Source organism: Trichechus manatus, unplaced genomic scaffold (genome assembly GCF_000243295.1).
Source record: "Trichechus manatus latirostris isolate Lorelei unplaced genomic scaffold, TriManLat1.0 scaffold00037, whole genome shotgun sequence".
NCBI lineage: Eukaryota > Metazoa > Chordata > Mammalia > Sirenia > Trichechidae > Trichechus > Trichechus manatus.
In genome coordinates, this window is record NW_004443973.1 from 11,329,740 (window position 1) to 11,347,489 (window position 17,750).

A 17,750-nucleotide genomic window follows, 5' to 3' on the forward strand; every position below is an offset into this window, starting at 1 on the left:
GAAATATATGCAGCAAAACACACCAACGATTTCTACATGTACAATTCGGTGACACTGATTACATTCTTCAAGTTGTGCAACCATTCTCACCCTCCTTTTTGGAATTATTCTTCCACTATTAACATAAACTCACTGTCCCTAAGTTCCCTATCTAAACTTTCAAGTTGCTATTGTCAATTTGATCCCATATAGATAGTTCTTTAAAAGAGCACAATTCTCAAGGCAGACATTGAAGATCTTTTAGAAAGTCTTTGAGTACAGGAGGAGTTTGGGTTTTGCTGGGGGTCAAGGTGCTTGAGGATGACAGCCCTGTAGGAGAGTAAGCAGACAGCATGGATAAGAGCTAACGGACTTTTCGACAGAGGAGGTAACAGACTAGGTTAGGGCTAGCTTCAGTGTGACAGACTCTGATTTTAAACTCCACTCTAACTATGTGGACTTTGATTGATTCCCTAATACCTCGAATTGCTGTTTCCAGCTCTAGGAAATTGGGGTCATATCACCTACCCCTAAGCTTGTGAAGAGGATTGGATGGGAATAAGTTAAGTGAAGCACACAAGCACAGTGCCTGGCACAGAGGAGGTACCTCCTTCCACCAAATCAGTGTCCTTGTCGGAAGTGCTACAGCAGCGCCAATGTACAGGAAAGTGTGATCAGTACATCTGGAGGTAAGAGCTAAACGCTGTTGTTGCTGCTTCGCCCTATGCAGGGGACAAAAACCAGGCCAGATAAAGGACTCCAAGGTTTTGAGTCTTAGGCAACTGGTATAACAGCTCTGAAGCTGATGGAGAATGGCAAGTAAGATATGGAAGGAAACAACGAGAATGGCTTCAACCAGGGTTCGTCTTGGGTAGAAAAGTTGGGGAAGCTTTTAAAGGCTAGGTCTTAGGACCCTCCCCTCTCAGGCTCAAACTGCCTCTCCACATTCTCCTTTCCCTCTTGAGGCTGCTACGGTGAACACAGCCCCTCCTGCCCCTCTATAGAATAGCCTCCTCCCATCTATTCCTTGGATTTGCTCTCTCCTCAGGAGTAGAGACACTTTACGTAGCTCCCTATCCCTCTTCTTTGAGGCTTTATGGCTTTTTTAAAAGGAATAAATTAACCCAACAACTATAGGGAAGATGCCAATATTAAAAAAATCTGCAAAGTTCTTTTAGTCATGGATACTGGTCTATTATACCTTTGGAGAGAATAAGGGAAGCCCTGTGAGTCTCCACTTTTATTTGAGTGGGCAGGGCTCACCAGTCTCTCTCCTCTTTGGCAAAGGGCACACTAGCCCTTTCATCCATAAGCATCTGAGGAGCAGAAAAGGGTGCTCCTCCATCTGAACTGAGGCATTTATATTCTGACCCCAGCCTCACAGGAAGCATCTCCTTGGGCCATTTCCTCACAGATATCCCAGTGGAACTTTCCCACAGGGGAGGTACAGCAAGCAGACTTGCGTAGGTCTGCATTGCACAGATCTGAAAACTGCCTACACACAGCCAGAGAACTCCCATATACTTCCCTCCCCTTTGTGAGAAACATTTCTTTTTTAATGAAGGCTAGATGGCGGTGATTGGGAGAGTGGCGTTGTTACCCTCCCATTTTTCCAGATGAGGAAACTAAGGCATAAAAAAGGATGCTCTGATTGTCAGTAATCACGGAATGGCTAAAGTAAGCTGCCACCCCAGCATCCCCTTCCTCATGCTGCCACAGCCTCTGTGCATAGCTCTGCAGTGGTACTTATCACATCAGATTCTCACTGATTACACGCTGACATCCTGCCCCCACCGCCGCTAGACTGTAAGCTCCTTGCGGGACAAGGACCATGGTATATTCGTCTTCAAGACCACCCCAGAGCCAGAGCCATCCACGTGCCTGGAGTGATGCAGTAGGTGCTAAATAAAAGTCTGAGGAATGAGTGCACGGGTAAAAGTAAAACCAAATTACAGTACAATGGGATTTTATTGTAATTTGTCCCGTAGTAACATTTATGCTTAAATAAAATGTCAAGAGAGTAAAGCTCCAGAAAATACTAGGATAAATCGCTGGTACTATATTAATTCTAGACAACAAAATCCAGCACGATAGCTCTTTCTGTTCCTGGCTGTTCGCGTCAGTCTCATATCCCCATGGTGACAGTCACCGACTTAAGGACAGAGGCTGTGGGGCACAGGCCTGGGCTCACACAGAAGCTAGCACAGCACAGGGCGCAAAGCAGACACTTTGTAAGTGTGTGTTGATGGACCAAAGGGTTTGGCCAACATTCTCTACTGCAGAGTCATCTGTGCACCGCTCTTCCTGGAAGGACTGTCCCCAGAGGCAATCTTTAGAAAGCCGGAAAAGTGCTCCCTGTCTGAAGTTATGTGAGGCAGATAAGGATTGACCATTTCTCAGTATGATGACTTAACTCACAGCACAGCGTAAGGCTGAGCACCTAGAGGTAAGAGGCTAGCACAAGTTCATGACTAGGTCACTTACTAAAAAGCAAACTCCTTTCAATGACTCAGGCTTTAACATGGAAGACCAAGTCTAGTAAGAACCAAGAATTTATAAGGCTGCTGGATTGTGTGCAAATAAACAGAGGGTTAAAAACTTAGTATTTGGCCCACAGGGAGCTGGAGACAGTCCACGCTGTATCTATACACCATATCATTTGATTCTGCGGCCAAGAACCAGCTGGCAAGAGCAGCGGAGAGCCTGTGTGGTAAATATATCACAAGGCACTTTCAACAAGGCTACAGCGAAACTGACTCTTTATGGCTTTCACTTCCCGGAGAGGGCAGCACTTCTCATTTATAACTTTTTTTTTTCAATCTCTCAGTGTTAGGATTTGTTTACATAGAAGGTAATGAACATGTTGTTGTCAGGTGCTGCCAAGTCAATCCTGACTCACAGCAACCGCACGTGATAAAGTAGAACTGTCCCATAGAGTTTTCTAGGCTGTAATCTTACAGGAGCAGATCACCAGCTCTTTGTCCCGAGGAGCCGCTAGGTGGATTTAAACCAGGCAGCCAAGTGCTTAACCATTGTGCCACCAGTACTCCTAGCAATGAATGCAGATGACTAAAAATATATATGTGAAAAGGGCTGTGAGCAGTTTCAGATCTTATAGTACTGGTGGTGGAGGAAAGCAAGGTGCTCAAGGGCCGAGATGGATGAGGGATTAGTGAGAGATCAAATGATACATTTATTAAGTTCTTCTCCAAGTGGACTCAAGAGATTGTAAATATCCACTTAACGTCATTAGAATGTACAAAATGGCTCTCGCCAAATCAGTGAATTGGGATCACGATGAGGCTAAAACGAGCTCTAAAAAGATCAAGGAGGGGAATCTTGATTTACCTATAGGGTTGGATTTTATTAAAATTGAACTGTATTCATGCATCACTTATGTAGTTAAATTCTCTGCAAATATGACAGGGTTTTCCTCTAACTCTTCTAGACTTATTTTGTTAAAGCAGCCCTGTGTGTCCGCAGACTGAGAAAACTAGCTTCTCTACCATCTGAACTGGCCCCACAGGCTTTCTAAGATACTCTAATAGCGTTTCACCTCCATGCCCAATTTTTATGGGATAAACATAAATGAACTCTACCACCGGCATGAAAGAGAGCAGCAACAAAATTATTGGCATGGGTTAGTTCTTTATTCACAGAAAGCTGGATGTGGCTGCGGACAAGAGCGTGGGGAGACTCAGCAGAGGGTGCTGGCCTCTAGCATATCCTAACAAGGCAGAGAGAGGACTTTCGGAGCACAGTGCTTCTTAGTCTGGATCGTAGCTTTGCCATAATGTGTTTCTACATCCCCCTTTGGAGTCTGATGAATAGCAGTATCTTGATTTAAAAAAAAAAAAGTTTTATTTCCATCCTGGTCTAAGTATGCAGATTTTTAATATTAATATTTAAATTGGAGGACACTCAAGGTAGTGAATTACAACAAAGAGTTCTGAAAGCTGAATGATGCCCCAGTATTGGTGCTACTTGGCTCATTCCCACAAAAGAAAATCTGAAGCTCAGAGCATCTCAAACGAACACCTGAGGCTTACCTAATAGAGCACAGAAAAAGAAAAAGGAAAGTAGCATTCAAGATTTTTTAGCAACTTGGTTCAACATGACTGCAAAATGAAGCTCCAGACAAGTTTTTCTCATTGCAGATGCCGCTCCGAGGAGGCCATCCACACCTACCAGTGAATCGAATTGCTCTCGCGGGCAAGCAAACAGGCGTCCGTTAATGGTGAGTGTCGTAAATACTGAAACATCATTAGGTTTGAGCACCACCTTTTCTGTGAACATAAAAAGCATGAGATTGCCTGTTAAATGCATCTGAGATTTGCTGCACTGCCCTAATCACACCAACAAATTGCTAGCTCGGTGAATTACTGGACCACACAGAGCGCCTGCATAAAATACAGCACTGAAGGGACCCACTGAATAAAAAAGACACAGCATCCATGCAGGCACATGACACTCAGGATGCCATCAGAAGTGACCACAAAACAGGCGCGCAGACACTCAAGGGTCAATTCACCAGCACTGTGCCGCAACGGTGATCATATACAAAAACTGCACCAGCTACTTATATAACAAGTTATGTTTCCGCATATGTAATGCCCAGCACTTTGGAGCTGGAAAGATCACTTTTAGAAAACTAAAATGGTTTCTGTGATTCCAAATGACTTTAGATGTAAAATTTATTATTATTTCCATTTATTCCCTAAGTAAAAAAAAATTTTATTGTGGTAAAATGTATCTAACAAAAAATCTTAACCATTTTAAGCATTTTAAGTGTCCCGTTCAATGATCCTAATTATGTTCATCATGTTTTACAACCATTGCACACCATACCAATTGCTGATTCCAACTCATGGTGACACCATGTGTGTCAAAGTAGAACTGTGCTCCGTAGGGTTTTCAATGGCTGATTTTTAGGAAGTAGATTGCCAGGTCTTTCTTCCAAGGCACCTCTAGGTGGACTTGAACATTGAACCTTTTGGTTAGCAGCCAAGCATGTTAACTGTTTGCACCACCCAGAGATTCCTACCTACAAGATACCAAAAAAGCCAAACCCATTACTGTCAAGTTGATTCTGGCTTGTGGCAACCCCATGTGTTACACAGTGGAACTGCTCCATACGGTTTTCTTGGCTCTGATCTTTATGAAAGCAGATCACCAGGCCTTTCTTCCTCGGAGCCACCGAATGGGTTCGAACCACCAACCTCTAGGTTTATAGTAGCTCTAGTACCATTTGCGCCATCCAAGGACCTCTCCATACAAGCTGGAGGATATTAAACATTTACCGAACCCATCTCTAACCATTCATGGGAACACACAGTACAAATTCATCCTTCTGGACCAGCTTGGCGAGACCATGCTAATTCCTGGCAAGGTTTCTGTTTGGATGGAATATCCCATTTTGTAGAAGCCCCAAATACTAATTAAGGCCGTTACCTCCTCCAGAACTCATCTTGACTATCATCAGGCCTTCTCCAGAGCTCAGTTTGTCGGCAACTGCGCTGATGACTTCCTTTACTGAGGCTGCCACCTGCACCCGAATGGTTGTGTAGGTGTGGTCCATGCAATAGACCTTAAATAGAACTATTGGGAAGGCAGTAACAATGTTGTAAGTTGGTCTTGGGAGTTCTTAAGAAAACCATAAACTATACAAAATGTTTAGACATCCTCCAAAATTGGCATCATCTGGACATTCTTACTAGATGTATTTATTTGCGTGTGTGCCCTGTGCCTGCCCCCTTCTAAAACTCCTTACCTTAGCATTGATCTAAGAATAGAGGCACATATGAGCTGTCACCCCCAGTCCCAATTTAAAAAAAAACAAACCAAAAAACAGATATTTGTGAAAAGTCCACAAATAAGTCGTGGAAATAAGTGACAAGCGTCTTTAGGCCAACTTTCTGGGTCTGTCCTTCTTCCCCAGCCTTTCCTTTTACACTACAGCAAGTACTGTGGGCAGATTACTAGGTTACTGCTACCCTGTGCGGAGTAGTACACAGTAGCTGACGTTAACACCTAGACAAACAGGAGTGCTTCTGCCTGGGGCCATTAACATAGGCTAACATTCCTGGTCACTGGCTTCACTGGTTTGCATACCTTGCGGCCAGGCCACATAGGTCAGTATTTAGTGCAGCAGGCTCACCTTTGAACAAACCAATCCTGGAAGCAGTTCTAGCTACTGTAATTCTTGGGTTGAGACACACACACAAAAAAACCCAAACCCGTTGCCGTCTAGTTGATTCGGACTCATACTGACCCTTATAGGACAGAGTAGAACTGCTCCATAGGGTTTCCAAGGAGTGACTGGTGGATTTGAACTGCCGACCTTTTGGTTAGCAGCCGAGTTGTTAACCACTAGGCCACCAGGAATCCCTTGGGTCGAGAGGAAGTCCTAAATTGCAAAATTCATTTGTGAAAATCTGTGGATGAAAATTTTATCATCTTTATCATCACTATTATTACTTTTTGACTGTAATTCTTTGGCAAAATCTTAACCAAACAAATCGTAGCCAGCATTTTCATCTCCTTGATGGCTGCTAGAGAGGCTGTGCTCAGGGGTCAGGGTACTCCCTCTGCTACGCAGATGACCCCGGGTCCCACCTCCCCCTTGGCATCTGCAAAGCACCACACACCTTCCCACCAGCTCTTCCCAGACAACCAGACCCTGAGATAATCCTTCAAGGAGAAGTGGTGGTGGGGGAGAGGCAGAAACAGGGATGTAGGGAAAAGCACCTCAGCTCCAGGCTGAGTCTGAGAAGATAAACAATTGGACTGCGAAAGGGAGCCTGCAGGAAAACCCATTTCTGAGAAAGGTGTGCGCTATCCTGTGGATTCTGGGTGATGGTTCCCAGGGGAAAGATTACATTCTGGCTTTAAATAATCTACCCAACCATGAATTGGAAGAGAATGCTCACCTTCATCAGAGCCCCGGATAGGCTGGCGTTTCTGGGCTCTCTCATCTCCTGTGTTGAACTGTTGCAAAAGAACCTTGTGCTGTAAAAAGAATAACAACATCAATTGCCACCAGGGAGAGTGACCAACGCACATTAGCATCTCAGAGGCAACACACCTGAGAACAACCAGAGTCAAGAAGTGAAGAAAATATATTTTGTATTAAAAAAAAAAAAAAGATTGCTTGTGTATATTGCAATATATTTCTGGAGAATTGAAATTCTACAGGGCACAGGCAATTGAAGAATCCAAATCAAGCCACTTACCTTCTTTCGTGGGGCCTTTGCCTCTTCTAAACTATGAGAAGCAGAGAAAGTACGTTATTTAATACATTTGACACTGTTATGTTAAATGGCTTCATTTGTATATAACTTTATGTTAGAAAATGAAATCACAGCATCCCTTCAGGAGGAAATAGGGGCCTCCTCATTTTAGTATTAAGAGACAAACCAACACGGAGGAGACAGCAAAGAGATCGGCTCTAGTCACAGTTTTTATGGCAGTTCGTGGCAGAACTGATGTTAAAAGCCAGTACCCCGTCCTCTCCAAGTGTCCCTAAGTAGCACACACTCCCCCCAGTATGTAATCTATGGCTCAAGTTACCGCATATGAGAAACTACTGTTTTCACTGAGAGAACACAAATAAAACCTTCACCATAAACAGCTTGGGCAGGAGAAAGCGAATTTTTCACATAAGTAATCCCCCTCCAGCTTTCTTTAAATGCCACTGACCATTTCCTTACTGGAGTGACTGCTTTGAACCAAAGGGACCTGAGTTTATTGAGCTGGACTCCCTGAAAGCAGCTCTTTTGGCAGCACTCCAGCACAGAACGCAGCTGAGCAGAATCTCACTTCGTTTGTTCATCTGGCCTCATTGCACCACCTATGCCCTGGCTCCGACTGCTCAAATCAGAACAGTGCGTGGCTGTTTAAAAACCACCCTAACATTTTCCTAGGCAAAGGATTTTTTGGAGGATGCTTTGGTTGGGAGGTAGGCACTTAGGTGATGAAAAGCACACCCCAAAAGCCAAACTCTTCCTTACATTTGCTTGACAATCTTCTCCAACTCTGGCAGTTGCTCTTTGAGGGCAGCAATCATCCGGGCATCATCTGATACAGATACATAAAACTCCTGTAATTGGCAAAGGTCACAGGCTTTTAACAAGAACAGCAAAAGGTGCAGGCTTCTGTAAAGAGCAATAAAGGTATGTCCCCAGTTAATCTGCTTCACTAGCATGTCTAGACCCTGGTTTCATGGACTGGAGGGAAAAAAAAAAACGGTTACGGTATGCCTAAATTCAATGGTGTAAATAAATTATTTATAAGAAAGGTACAGATATGACTACCCTTGTTTTGGATTTTTATAGTCTACAGTTTAAGAGCATTTTTTTTCACCTCAGTATTTTTTTCAGGTAATTTTTAATATTTATTTTAAATATTATTTTAGCATTTAGTGTTTATTTAATATTCACTATTAAACCCATTGCCATTGAGTTGATTCCGACTCATAGCAACCCCATAGGACAGGGTAGAACTGCCCTGTAGAGTTTCCAAGGAAGTGCCTGGTGGATTCAAACCTCCAACCTTCTGGTTAGCAGCTGTAGCACTTAACCACTATGCCACCAGGGTTCCCAATTAGTTGTGGTTAATTGTTGGTGGTAAAAATGCAGGCACGGTCCTCAATGCTGATTTGTGCCACCCACTCAGGGCTCCTTGCTGACTTCCTGGGAAGTGTCCTGACTGCCCAGCAGCAGCAACAACAGCACTGCTCTATTTCGCTCAGGAGCAGTGACCTCCACAGCAGGACAAGAGCCGGGGCAGTGCCAGCTCAGCCACCACTTCGGTTTATCTACAAAATTATCCACAAAATAGTCCTAAACTCAACGGGTGGAGACCATGAGTCAACTTAGGAACCCAAGTTACTATTATACCTTTACATTTGCAAAATACTTCATCCCACAGTCTTAGGGGACACTCATAGCCCACCCCTCCTTCCTGTTTCATCCCTCCACCTATGGAAATGATATGATTATAAAGGAGACAGGGAATATGTTTCTTTGGGATAATTCATCTCAGAACACAGACTGATAAAGTTTAAAATAGAAGCAACATTGCCTTTTGCCTACAAAGAGGGAAGGTATTTCTAAGTAAGGTACTAAGTTTTGGAGGGGAGAGGTGAGTAATTAAGGATGAAAGGCCAGGGTCAATGCTATAATGTGGGGCTAGAGTCACAGGAAGGAAAAGGGAAGTTCAGCTTACAGCAGTGTTAACAAAGTAAATTGTGTCCCTTCAAAACCACCTCACGGCCCCCAATTACTGTTCTAGTAATTCTTCTATAAAATTATCTGTTCACTCCCCTCAAAAATACCTACCATTTGATCTAATAATTCCAGGAATGTAACTAAGGACAGAACTACTTCACAAAAATGTTCATTGCACTATTATTGTAAGAAAGTGAAAATTGAAAATGATGTAAATATTCAACAATATGGGAACAAGTAAATATATCTGTGGCATAGCTACTCAAAGTTCATTAGAAATTTTTATTATAAAGATGAACTGATATGGAAAAATCCTACATAAAGTTAAAAAACCTGTTGTTGTCGAGTCGATTCCGACTCATAGTGACCCTACAGGACACAGTAGAACTGCCCCATACGGTTTCCAAGGAATGGCCGGTGGACTCGAACTGCTGACCTTTTGGTTAGCAGGTGTAGCTCTTAACCTCTTTGCCACCAGGGCCACTACATAGAGTTAAGAAGGAAAAAAAAAAAACAGCCTGCAAAATGATGAGTACTACGTGATTACAACTATGCAAAATATACAAAAGAAAAGAGACCAGATGAAAATACATTAAAATGCTACCAGTTATTGAATTAGAGTGGCAGGGTAATCGGTGATGTTTTTATTTACTTTTCTTGAAGTACCTGTCTGATTAATGAAAATGTTAACAAAGGCTAAAATTTGCAATACAGTCTCTCCAGGGAAGCTGGCGTGCCTCTTTTGTAGGTTCCCGTTATATTATAGAGATAATGATGTGCTCTTGGAAGAGATGACTGCCCATACCTCCAGGAAAGCCATTGCCACGTCATCCTCTTGTAGGAGGTCTCCATACATGACGGCCCACTGTAGAACCAGGCGGATGACTCGCCTCTTGTTGTTGAGGGAATAGTCCATTTTCTCCTGTTCTGTACCTTGGGAAGGCTGTGCGTGGTAAGTGCCGAGGAGTCAAGGAAGACATTTAGCCATTTTCAAACTCATTTCACTATGCTACTTGCAAAAGCAGAGAACGGCAGAACCCAGTTTAACAAAGTCAGCCTTTTAGACTGATGGGACAGCCTTCAAAGAAGCCTTGGTATCCACAAAAAATGCCTAGACCAAATTCACACAAATCCTTGTTGATGCCTGCTGACTTTGACCTGATATTTGTCCAAGGAATTAGGCTGTCACTGGCTCTGCTTGGATTTGTGTGTTGACAAGGATTCTTGTTGTGCCCACCTCCAGCTCTCTTCAGGCTCTCATTACATTCCTGCCTGCCCTCTGCCTGGCCCTTCCGCTCTAGGAGGGGCAACGCTTCCAGCTGTTGCTTGTCTCTGGGTGCCTTGCCACCTCTTGTTGGTTCCCATAATCCTGCTCGCATCTCTGTAATCCCCTTCATTAAATTCATTTCAGCTAAACCTTTCTGATGGGCATCTAGCTTCTGCCAAGACCATGACTGATACAAAGAGGACATAGGTAGGACATTTAAGAAGAAGAAAGATTTGCTCATGCCAGTCCTCTGGTGAGGGCCTTGGACATACTTTTTACATCATACCTTCTTCTCTTGTCTAAAACTGTAACTTACTCATATTGGCTTTTTAGGCATTTATGGCTAGCCATCTCAACTATAAACTCTTTGAGATTTGAGATGATTATTTGTCTTTGTATTCTGTGCTGTGCCTACCATAGTGACTTTCATCTAGACATTTTATTTCTTTATTAACACAACAGATACTTATTGAGTGCCTACTATGTGCCAGGTAAAGATCCCTGGCACAGGCTTTTAACAAGAACAGCAAAAGGTGCAGGCTTCTGTAAAGAACAATAAAGATGTGTCTCTACTTACTCTGCTTCGCTAGTATCTCTAGACCATGGTTTCATGGCTTGGAGGAAAAAAAATACATTCTTCTATGGTTTACAGTAGAACATAGTAGGTGATCACAAAATATTTTAGATTCAACATACCATTTGTTTTTCATTGACTTAGAGTAGTTCCTATTACAGATAATTAGTTCATAAAACAACTTACACTATAACTTGCACAAGAAGTACCTCAGTTAATCTTGACTTTACAATTGTACAATGAAAGTGTCGTTCTCTTTCTACTAAAGGGGCCTGAATAACTTGGCCAGGATTATATAACTAGGAAGTACAGAGTTGGTTTTAGATTCTCAACCCTGATTCCAGCTGGTTTCCTTCTCATTATGCAATCCTGCCTTGCCTCACAGCTGGCTACGAGACTCGCCCTGCCCTTGCTTACTGCCCTGGCTTACACTGTGGAATACTGCCCCCTGAAAGTGCTGTACTTGAGAGCTAACCCAGTAAAGGACCTTTTCTAAAGAGACTATAAATAATCATGATCAAGGTAAATGACAAAACCTTAAAGCAAAGGTTTACTGCATGTAAATGGGTTGCAAAATGGCTTTCGTAAATTGAGCACGGGATTCATAAAAAAGAAAATTGCTCAACCTGTATTGCTACAATTCTCTCTGAGCTTATAATAAAAAAAAAAAGGAAGAAAGATCACTTTATGTGAAAATTATTTCTTTTCTGATTAACCCTTTGGTCTCTTGCTCGTATGCATTCATAATTCAGTTTTTCTTTCCAAAGAATTGCTGTGCTGGGCACTACATTTTATGACCATTGCTTATTGCAGCTAGCAGCAGAGTCAGGTACATGGTGGGTACCCAATAAGTAATTTTTGACTGATTGAAAAATAACTGGTTCCCCTAAGACTTGAAAGATCTGAGTTCTAGTCCTTTTGCTAATATGATTTTAGGCAAGTTCACTTAGCCTCTGTAGGTCTCCATTCACTCACCTGTGAAATAAGGAGGGGAGATGAAATAATCTCCAAATTCTCTTTTTGTGACAGCATTTGGTAACTCTATAGCAAGATGGTCCTAAAAAGAACCAGTTAGTGGACCTAACATAATGAAAATAAAATGCTGCCTTTCCAAAATGCCCTATTTTCTGTTTGACTTTTTATGTAGAAACCTGGGTTACATCAGGTGGTACAACCTTTTTGTATTTCCATGGCATGAAGTCAATAGAAGAAAGTAAGCATGGCTAGGATGGGGGACTGGAGTGTGAGTCGGGCAAAGCCAGCCTTGACAAATAAAACAGGCAATGAAAATTCTGAGGTATGAATAGAGTCTGTTTCCATCTAAGGTTGTCTTAACACCCCTTGCTCAGTTGTACTTACTCCCTAAACAGGCTGCCTGGCAGAACCCTGATACCACTGGGGACATGTCCATGGTCTCTCCCTGACATTTCAGTCTAGGCTTCTTCCCTTCGTCCCCTTTTCTAGATCAAAGCAATGGTGTCCTGAAGTCTGTGAAAGGCAGGCTCAGTGATTGCCCTTCCAATGGCCCTGTTTTTTTGTGAAAAATGTGCAAATTTAATTTTTGATCACATCATACCAAATTCAAAAGGATGTCATATTGTACCCCTCAGCTATTGTATAAACTAGGATATTAAAAGTATTTCACTACACACTGAGTGAGGCCTTTGAATCACTCAAATATGGTAATATCATATATTGGAAATATGAGTTTTTATTGAGCTAGTATTTATAGAGGTGAACTCTTAGCCTAAATCTAGGAAACTAACCCCACAGAACAGGCCAATTAATGTGCTAATGTGGTTTTTAAGAAGCCAGTATATTTTCAAATAAATTAATACACTTTTCAAAGAAATTACACCAAAGTGCTTTACAAGTACTCTGGGTAAAGAAATCATTCAAATTCATTCACCAAATATTAAGAGACTACTTTGAGTCAGGCACTATGCTAGGTGCTGGTGATACAACAGGCATAGTCCTGACCCAATGGAAACATTACATTGGATGATATATTGTGTGTGTGCGTGTGAGAGACAGAAAGACAGAGAGAGGGAGAGAGAGAGAGAAATTCCTTCCTATTTGTATGAGGCTCAAATGGTTTAAAGTATCAGGTTGATGTATGCTCACATGATCACATAACGCTCTCCACGAACCTGCGGAGAAATTATTTACAGATGAGATAACTGAGGTCCACAGAGAAGAGATCTGTCCAAAGTTGGCTCAGAAATCCAGACAGGGCTCTTCCTACTATCACTACTCCTACTGCCACCAGACAGTAGCGTTAGTGACTAGAAATTAATGCTGGGGTTCATGAAACTATTAAGAATAATTGCATCCAGGAAGCAAAAATCTTAATGGGAGATTCTTTTTTTTTTTTTGGTGTTGTTGAAGTTCAAAGTTGCCTACAGCTGATTCAGAATAAACTGGGGCTTAGTGCCCCCTATCTTTCATGAGAAACTCTACAGCCTCCTGGGAGCTAGAGCTGAATGAATCCAGAGGCCCTAGAAGGGGGCTTTCTCCTTTTCCTCATGAAAGTTGAAAAAGAAGCACTTCTTTATCCCCCAAGTCTCCCCTTTCCCCTTACAGATGCTTATTTACTAAAATGAAGGTGGGGGTAGTAATACTACATTTATAAGAACACTAGCTGAAATATGTTTCTGGTGAAGTCTATATAGGAGCCCTGGTGGCACAATGGTTAAGTGGTTAACTGCTAACCAAAAGGTCAGCGGTTTGAACCCACCAGCAGCTCCACAGGAGAAAAGACCTGGCGATCTGCTCCTGTAAAAACTACAGCCTAGGAAACCCTATGGGGCAGTTCTAATTTGTCCTATAGGGTAGCTATGAGTCACAATTGATTTGATGGCACACTATGTTGAGAAGATAATCAGATGTTAAGTAAAGAAAATAAAATACATAATAATCCAATGATTTTGTCAAATGATCAGGAAGTATTTTTTATTAAATAAGACATTAAATATCATGACAGTTGGGTTTAGGCAAGGAGCGCGATATGTTTGCCTGAACTCATGGGGAAGGAGACACAGAAAATAACATGGTTCTGGAATTCCATTAAGCACTAGTCAAAAGTCCATAAGAGAATCTAGAACCATTCACTGAATTGTTATTTTAAACACAATTAAGAAAAGGCCATAATGGTTGAAGTGGCCAAACTCAAAACTGACACACTGAATTGATTTCAGATTATTCCACAAAATCATAGTCTGTGAGTTGCAAGAGTCCTTTGATTGTATCTCATTCAGCTCCACCAGGCAATGAAAATTAGGCAGAAGGAGGGTAAGTGATTTTCCCAAATTTAACAATGGAATTCTTGGGACTGGAACTCAGTTTTCTTATCTCCCTTCCCTGTGCTCTTCTTACCTGTCTATGCTACTGTGTTTCGTCTGATATTAAATCTAATTTCTTTTCCCAAACATACATAATATAGCAGAACCAGAACATATATAATATAGCAGAACCAGATGATTCAGAAGTTTGATGGATAACAAGGAAGCCCATCTGAGATATACAACTGATCCAAAAAAGTTCCTCAGAGCAGACTAAGTACACACAGATAATCGAGAGTTAATTGTTACAGCCCTTATAATCTGATAGGGAGGCTTTCTACTGCCCCAGCCAGATTCTCTCTCTGCAGTATTAACCAGTTCTCTCTTGTCCTAAACCTGTCAATTTAGAAAGTTGTGGCTTACCCCTACTAACCAAACATCTGTAAATCAACTGACCATTCAAATTCTAACTAGAGGCTTCCCTTGTGATAAAAATGCTTCACCATTCAGGAACATTACGTCAGAATCCTTAGGAGCACAAACCATGTCTTATGCTTATTTTGAATCTACATTTCCTAGCAAAGGACTGGGCACATAGAAACATAAAAGCCTCAAATGTCTGTTGACTGACTGATTACCTTAAACAATTCATCATATTGTTTGGAATGCTGTTTGTAATGTAAGAGTCTAAAAAAATTTTCCCCCCAAAATGTCAGGTAGACTAAGTCTATACAAATCCCAAAACATCTGGTACATCTTTTAAGCTAAATCTCTCTGTGAATTACTTGAGTATTTAATCTACAGGACAGCAAACTTCCAGAGTGACTGAATCTTCACTGAATTGGACCAGCTCCTCTGGCACTGTGTAGATGCACTGAGGACAGGTGGGATCCGTTTGCAGGGAGGTATCAGGGCTGAGAATCGGAAGAGTCGAAGGCCATAGTGTAGGCTACACTCTTTCTACCCTGCCAACGGCAGGCTTAATATTCCATTGAGTCATTTTCCTCATGCCGGCTCTGCCGTTCAAACACTGTAATTATTTCATATATTTTTACCTAGTTATTATCTTACTCACCACAGGCACCTGTAATTTTTCTGTATTTTTTTTATTGCTCATTTACTTATTCTTAATTCAGCTAATAATGGTTCCATGTATTAAAATTATCATGGGGAAAGTAAGTGAAAACCTCCTAGGATGTAGAGGCAGCAGATTCATTACAGCTTACAACAGGGAATAAAATATTATGTATACTTTTTGCAGTAAGTACATGCTAATTATGCAGCTATTTATAAAACACTTATCAACATTCAAACTGATACTCTTCAATGTTGTTGTTTTTAAAACCCTGCTTTGCATACATGATCTATGCCTGCAGCTGAAAACAAACTTTGGGGGTCATTTGCCCACTGACTAGACAAAGATTTTGCATATTCTTTTTATTATGCTATCTTTTTTCTCTTGATGGTATAATAATAGCAATATTTATATGGGGCTTTAAGGTTTATAATGTACTTTCATACACATAACCTCATTTGATCCTTACAATAATCTGGTTAGGTGGGTAGGGCAGGTATAATTACCCCTATTTTACAGAAGGGGCTCAGAAAGGTTAAGAATAACTGCCAAGCAATATAGCTTATAAGATGGAGGATTTAAACATAGGTCCCCTGACTTCAGAGCTCTTGCTTTCCCCACTCCATTTTGGGGCCTCTTTACTACCCTGCTTCCCTAGTGAAGCATCCCAACAATTTGAGCATGTTCCTTCCTTGATGAAGTATGTGCTTAAGAATGCAAGTTCTGCAATCAGGCTATCTAGGTTCAAATCCTGGCTTCCCCACTTATAACCTGTGACTCTTGGTAAGTTAATTGACCATTTAGAGCTTTGGTTTCCTCATCAGTAAACTTCATAGGATTGCTGTTAAGGATTAAATGAGAATAATATAGAGAAAAGGTTGGAGGTTCAAGTCCATCCAGAGGCACCTCAGAAGAAAGGCCTGGTGATCTACTTCTGAAAAATCAACCATTGAAAACACAACGGAGTATAGTTCTACTCTGACACACACTGGGTTGCCATTAGTCAGAGTTGACTTGACAGCAAGTGGTTAGCTATCATCATTGTTATTGATCCTCCTCTGGAAATCATTTAAAATACTTTCAATGGACGGTTTTAGAATTTTCATAGACTTGACATTTCTGGGCTTAATTCTGGGATGCTATTCTTACCGATACAGGCTGCTTCAGTGTTTGTGTGCACCTATTAACTTCAAAATCACAAGAGAGCTTTCTGTGCTGTCAATTTCTTTAAATGCTTCCTATTTTCTTGCTCAGGATCTTCTCTTCCCACTGATTTTCAGAATTATCTATGTTCTTGGCTATTCTCCCCTTCAGTCTCAAACGAGGGGCTTGTACATAGCATAGCAGTTAAAACATGGCCGAATGCATCACGCTGCTGGAGTTCAAATCTTGGTTCTAGCATTCTAGCTGTAACTTGGGGCAAAGTACTTAGCTTCTCAATCTCACTTTCTTTATTGTAAAAACAAGATTAAAAGAATACATTCCTTGCACAAATTGCTTAGCACAGTGCTTAACACATATTGAGCACTCAGTGTTACTATTACTTAACCCTCTGAACGTAAGTCTGCATCAATTAGGATGTGTTCAGTCACCTTCAGTTCAAGTAAGAGAAGAACTAATTAATCAAGGCTTATACATGAAAGATATTTAACTGTCTCATGCTATAGAACATCTAAAAGGAGGACAGTTCCAAGTCTGGTGTATTGTGGCTCAAGGTACCATTAAGGAGGCAGGCTCTGTTTATCTTTTTGTTGGCTTATTGCCTCATGGTCACAAGACAGCTGCCACAGTGCCACACAACAGCATTAAGACAGGGTGAAGGGGTATGGGAAAAGGTCTTAAGCCTATCTTTTTATACAGGGAGAAAATGTTTCTTCTCACTCAGGGGTAAAGTTCATGATATGAACAGTATGGTATGGGTACTGGGCAATCAGAACATATCAAATGGTTCCTGTAGCCCTGGAGCAAGTCCTGGAGTCCCCCTTCTATGCCAGACATAACTTTGTAGATGCTGGATTGTGGGGAAATGCAGGAGTCCTGGGCAAGGGGATGAGTGATGAGGGAAGTGGCGTTTACCACACAACACAGAAGCACTTCAATATTTTAACATTCTGGTGTGTTTCAGGTAAATATCAGTGCTGCTCTTACATCTCATTGGCCAGAACTGGGCGACACATCCATTCATTAACGAATCACTACACAGGGAAATGGACTGTCATAACTGGTTTGGACTAATCATGGTTCATTCCCAGAGGATACCTTCCCTGAGATAAAAGAAACGTCTACCTCCTGACTGAATAAAATCGAGTTTATATTACAAAAAAAAAGAGGCATTTCATATGAGGTT

General features: G+C 41.6%; 1 protein-coding gene across 1 annotated transcript in view; it reads right to left on the minus strand.

Moving 5' to 3' along the window:
- Window positions 1-17,750, minus strand: part of RAPGEF4 (Rap guanine nucleotide exchange factor 4) — a 375,780-nt gene that overhangs the window by 30,625 nt on the left and 327,405 nt on the right. The window contains exons 19-24 of the mRNA XM_004375502.2: window positions 10,012-10,162; window positions 7,989-8,077; window positions 7,212-7,242; window positions 6,909-6,987; window positions 5,431-5,577; window positions 4,168-4,265 (exon numbers count right to left, since the gene is read on the minus strand). Coding sequence (XP_004375559.1) covers window positions 4,168-4,265; window positions 5,431-5,577; window positions 6,909-6,987; window positions 7,212-7,242; window positions 7,989-8,077; window positions 10,012-10,162 — 595 coding nt within the window. The remainder of the gene's footprint in view (window positions 1-4,167; window positions 4,266-5,430; window positions 5,578-6,908; window positions 6,988-7,211; window positions 7,243-7,988; window positions 8,078-10,011; window positions 10,163-17,750) is intronic.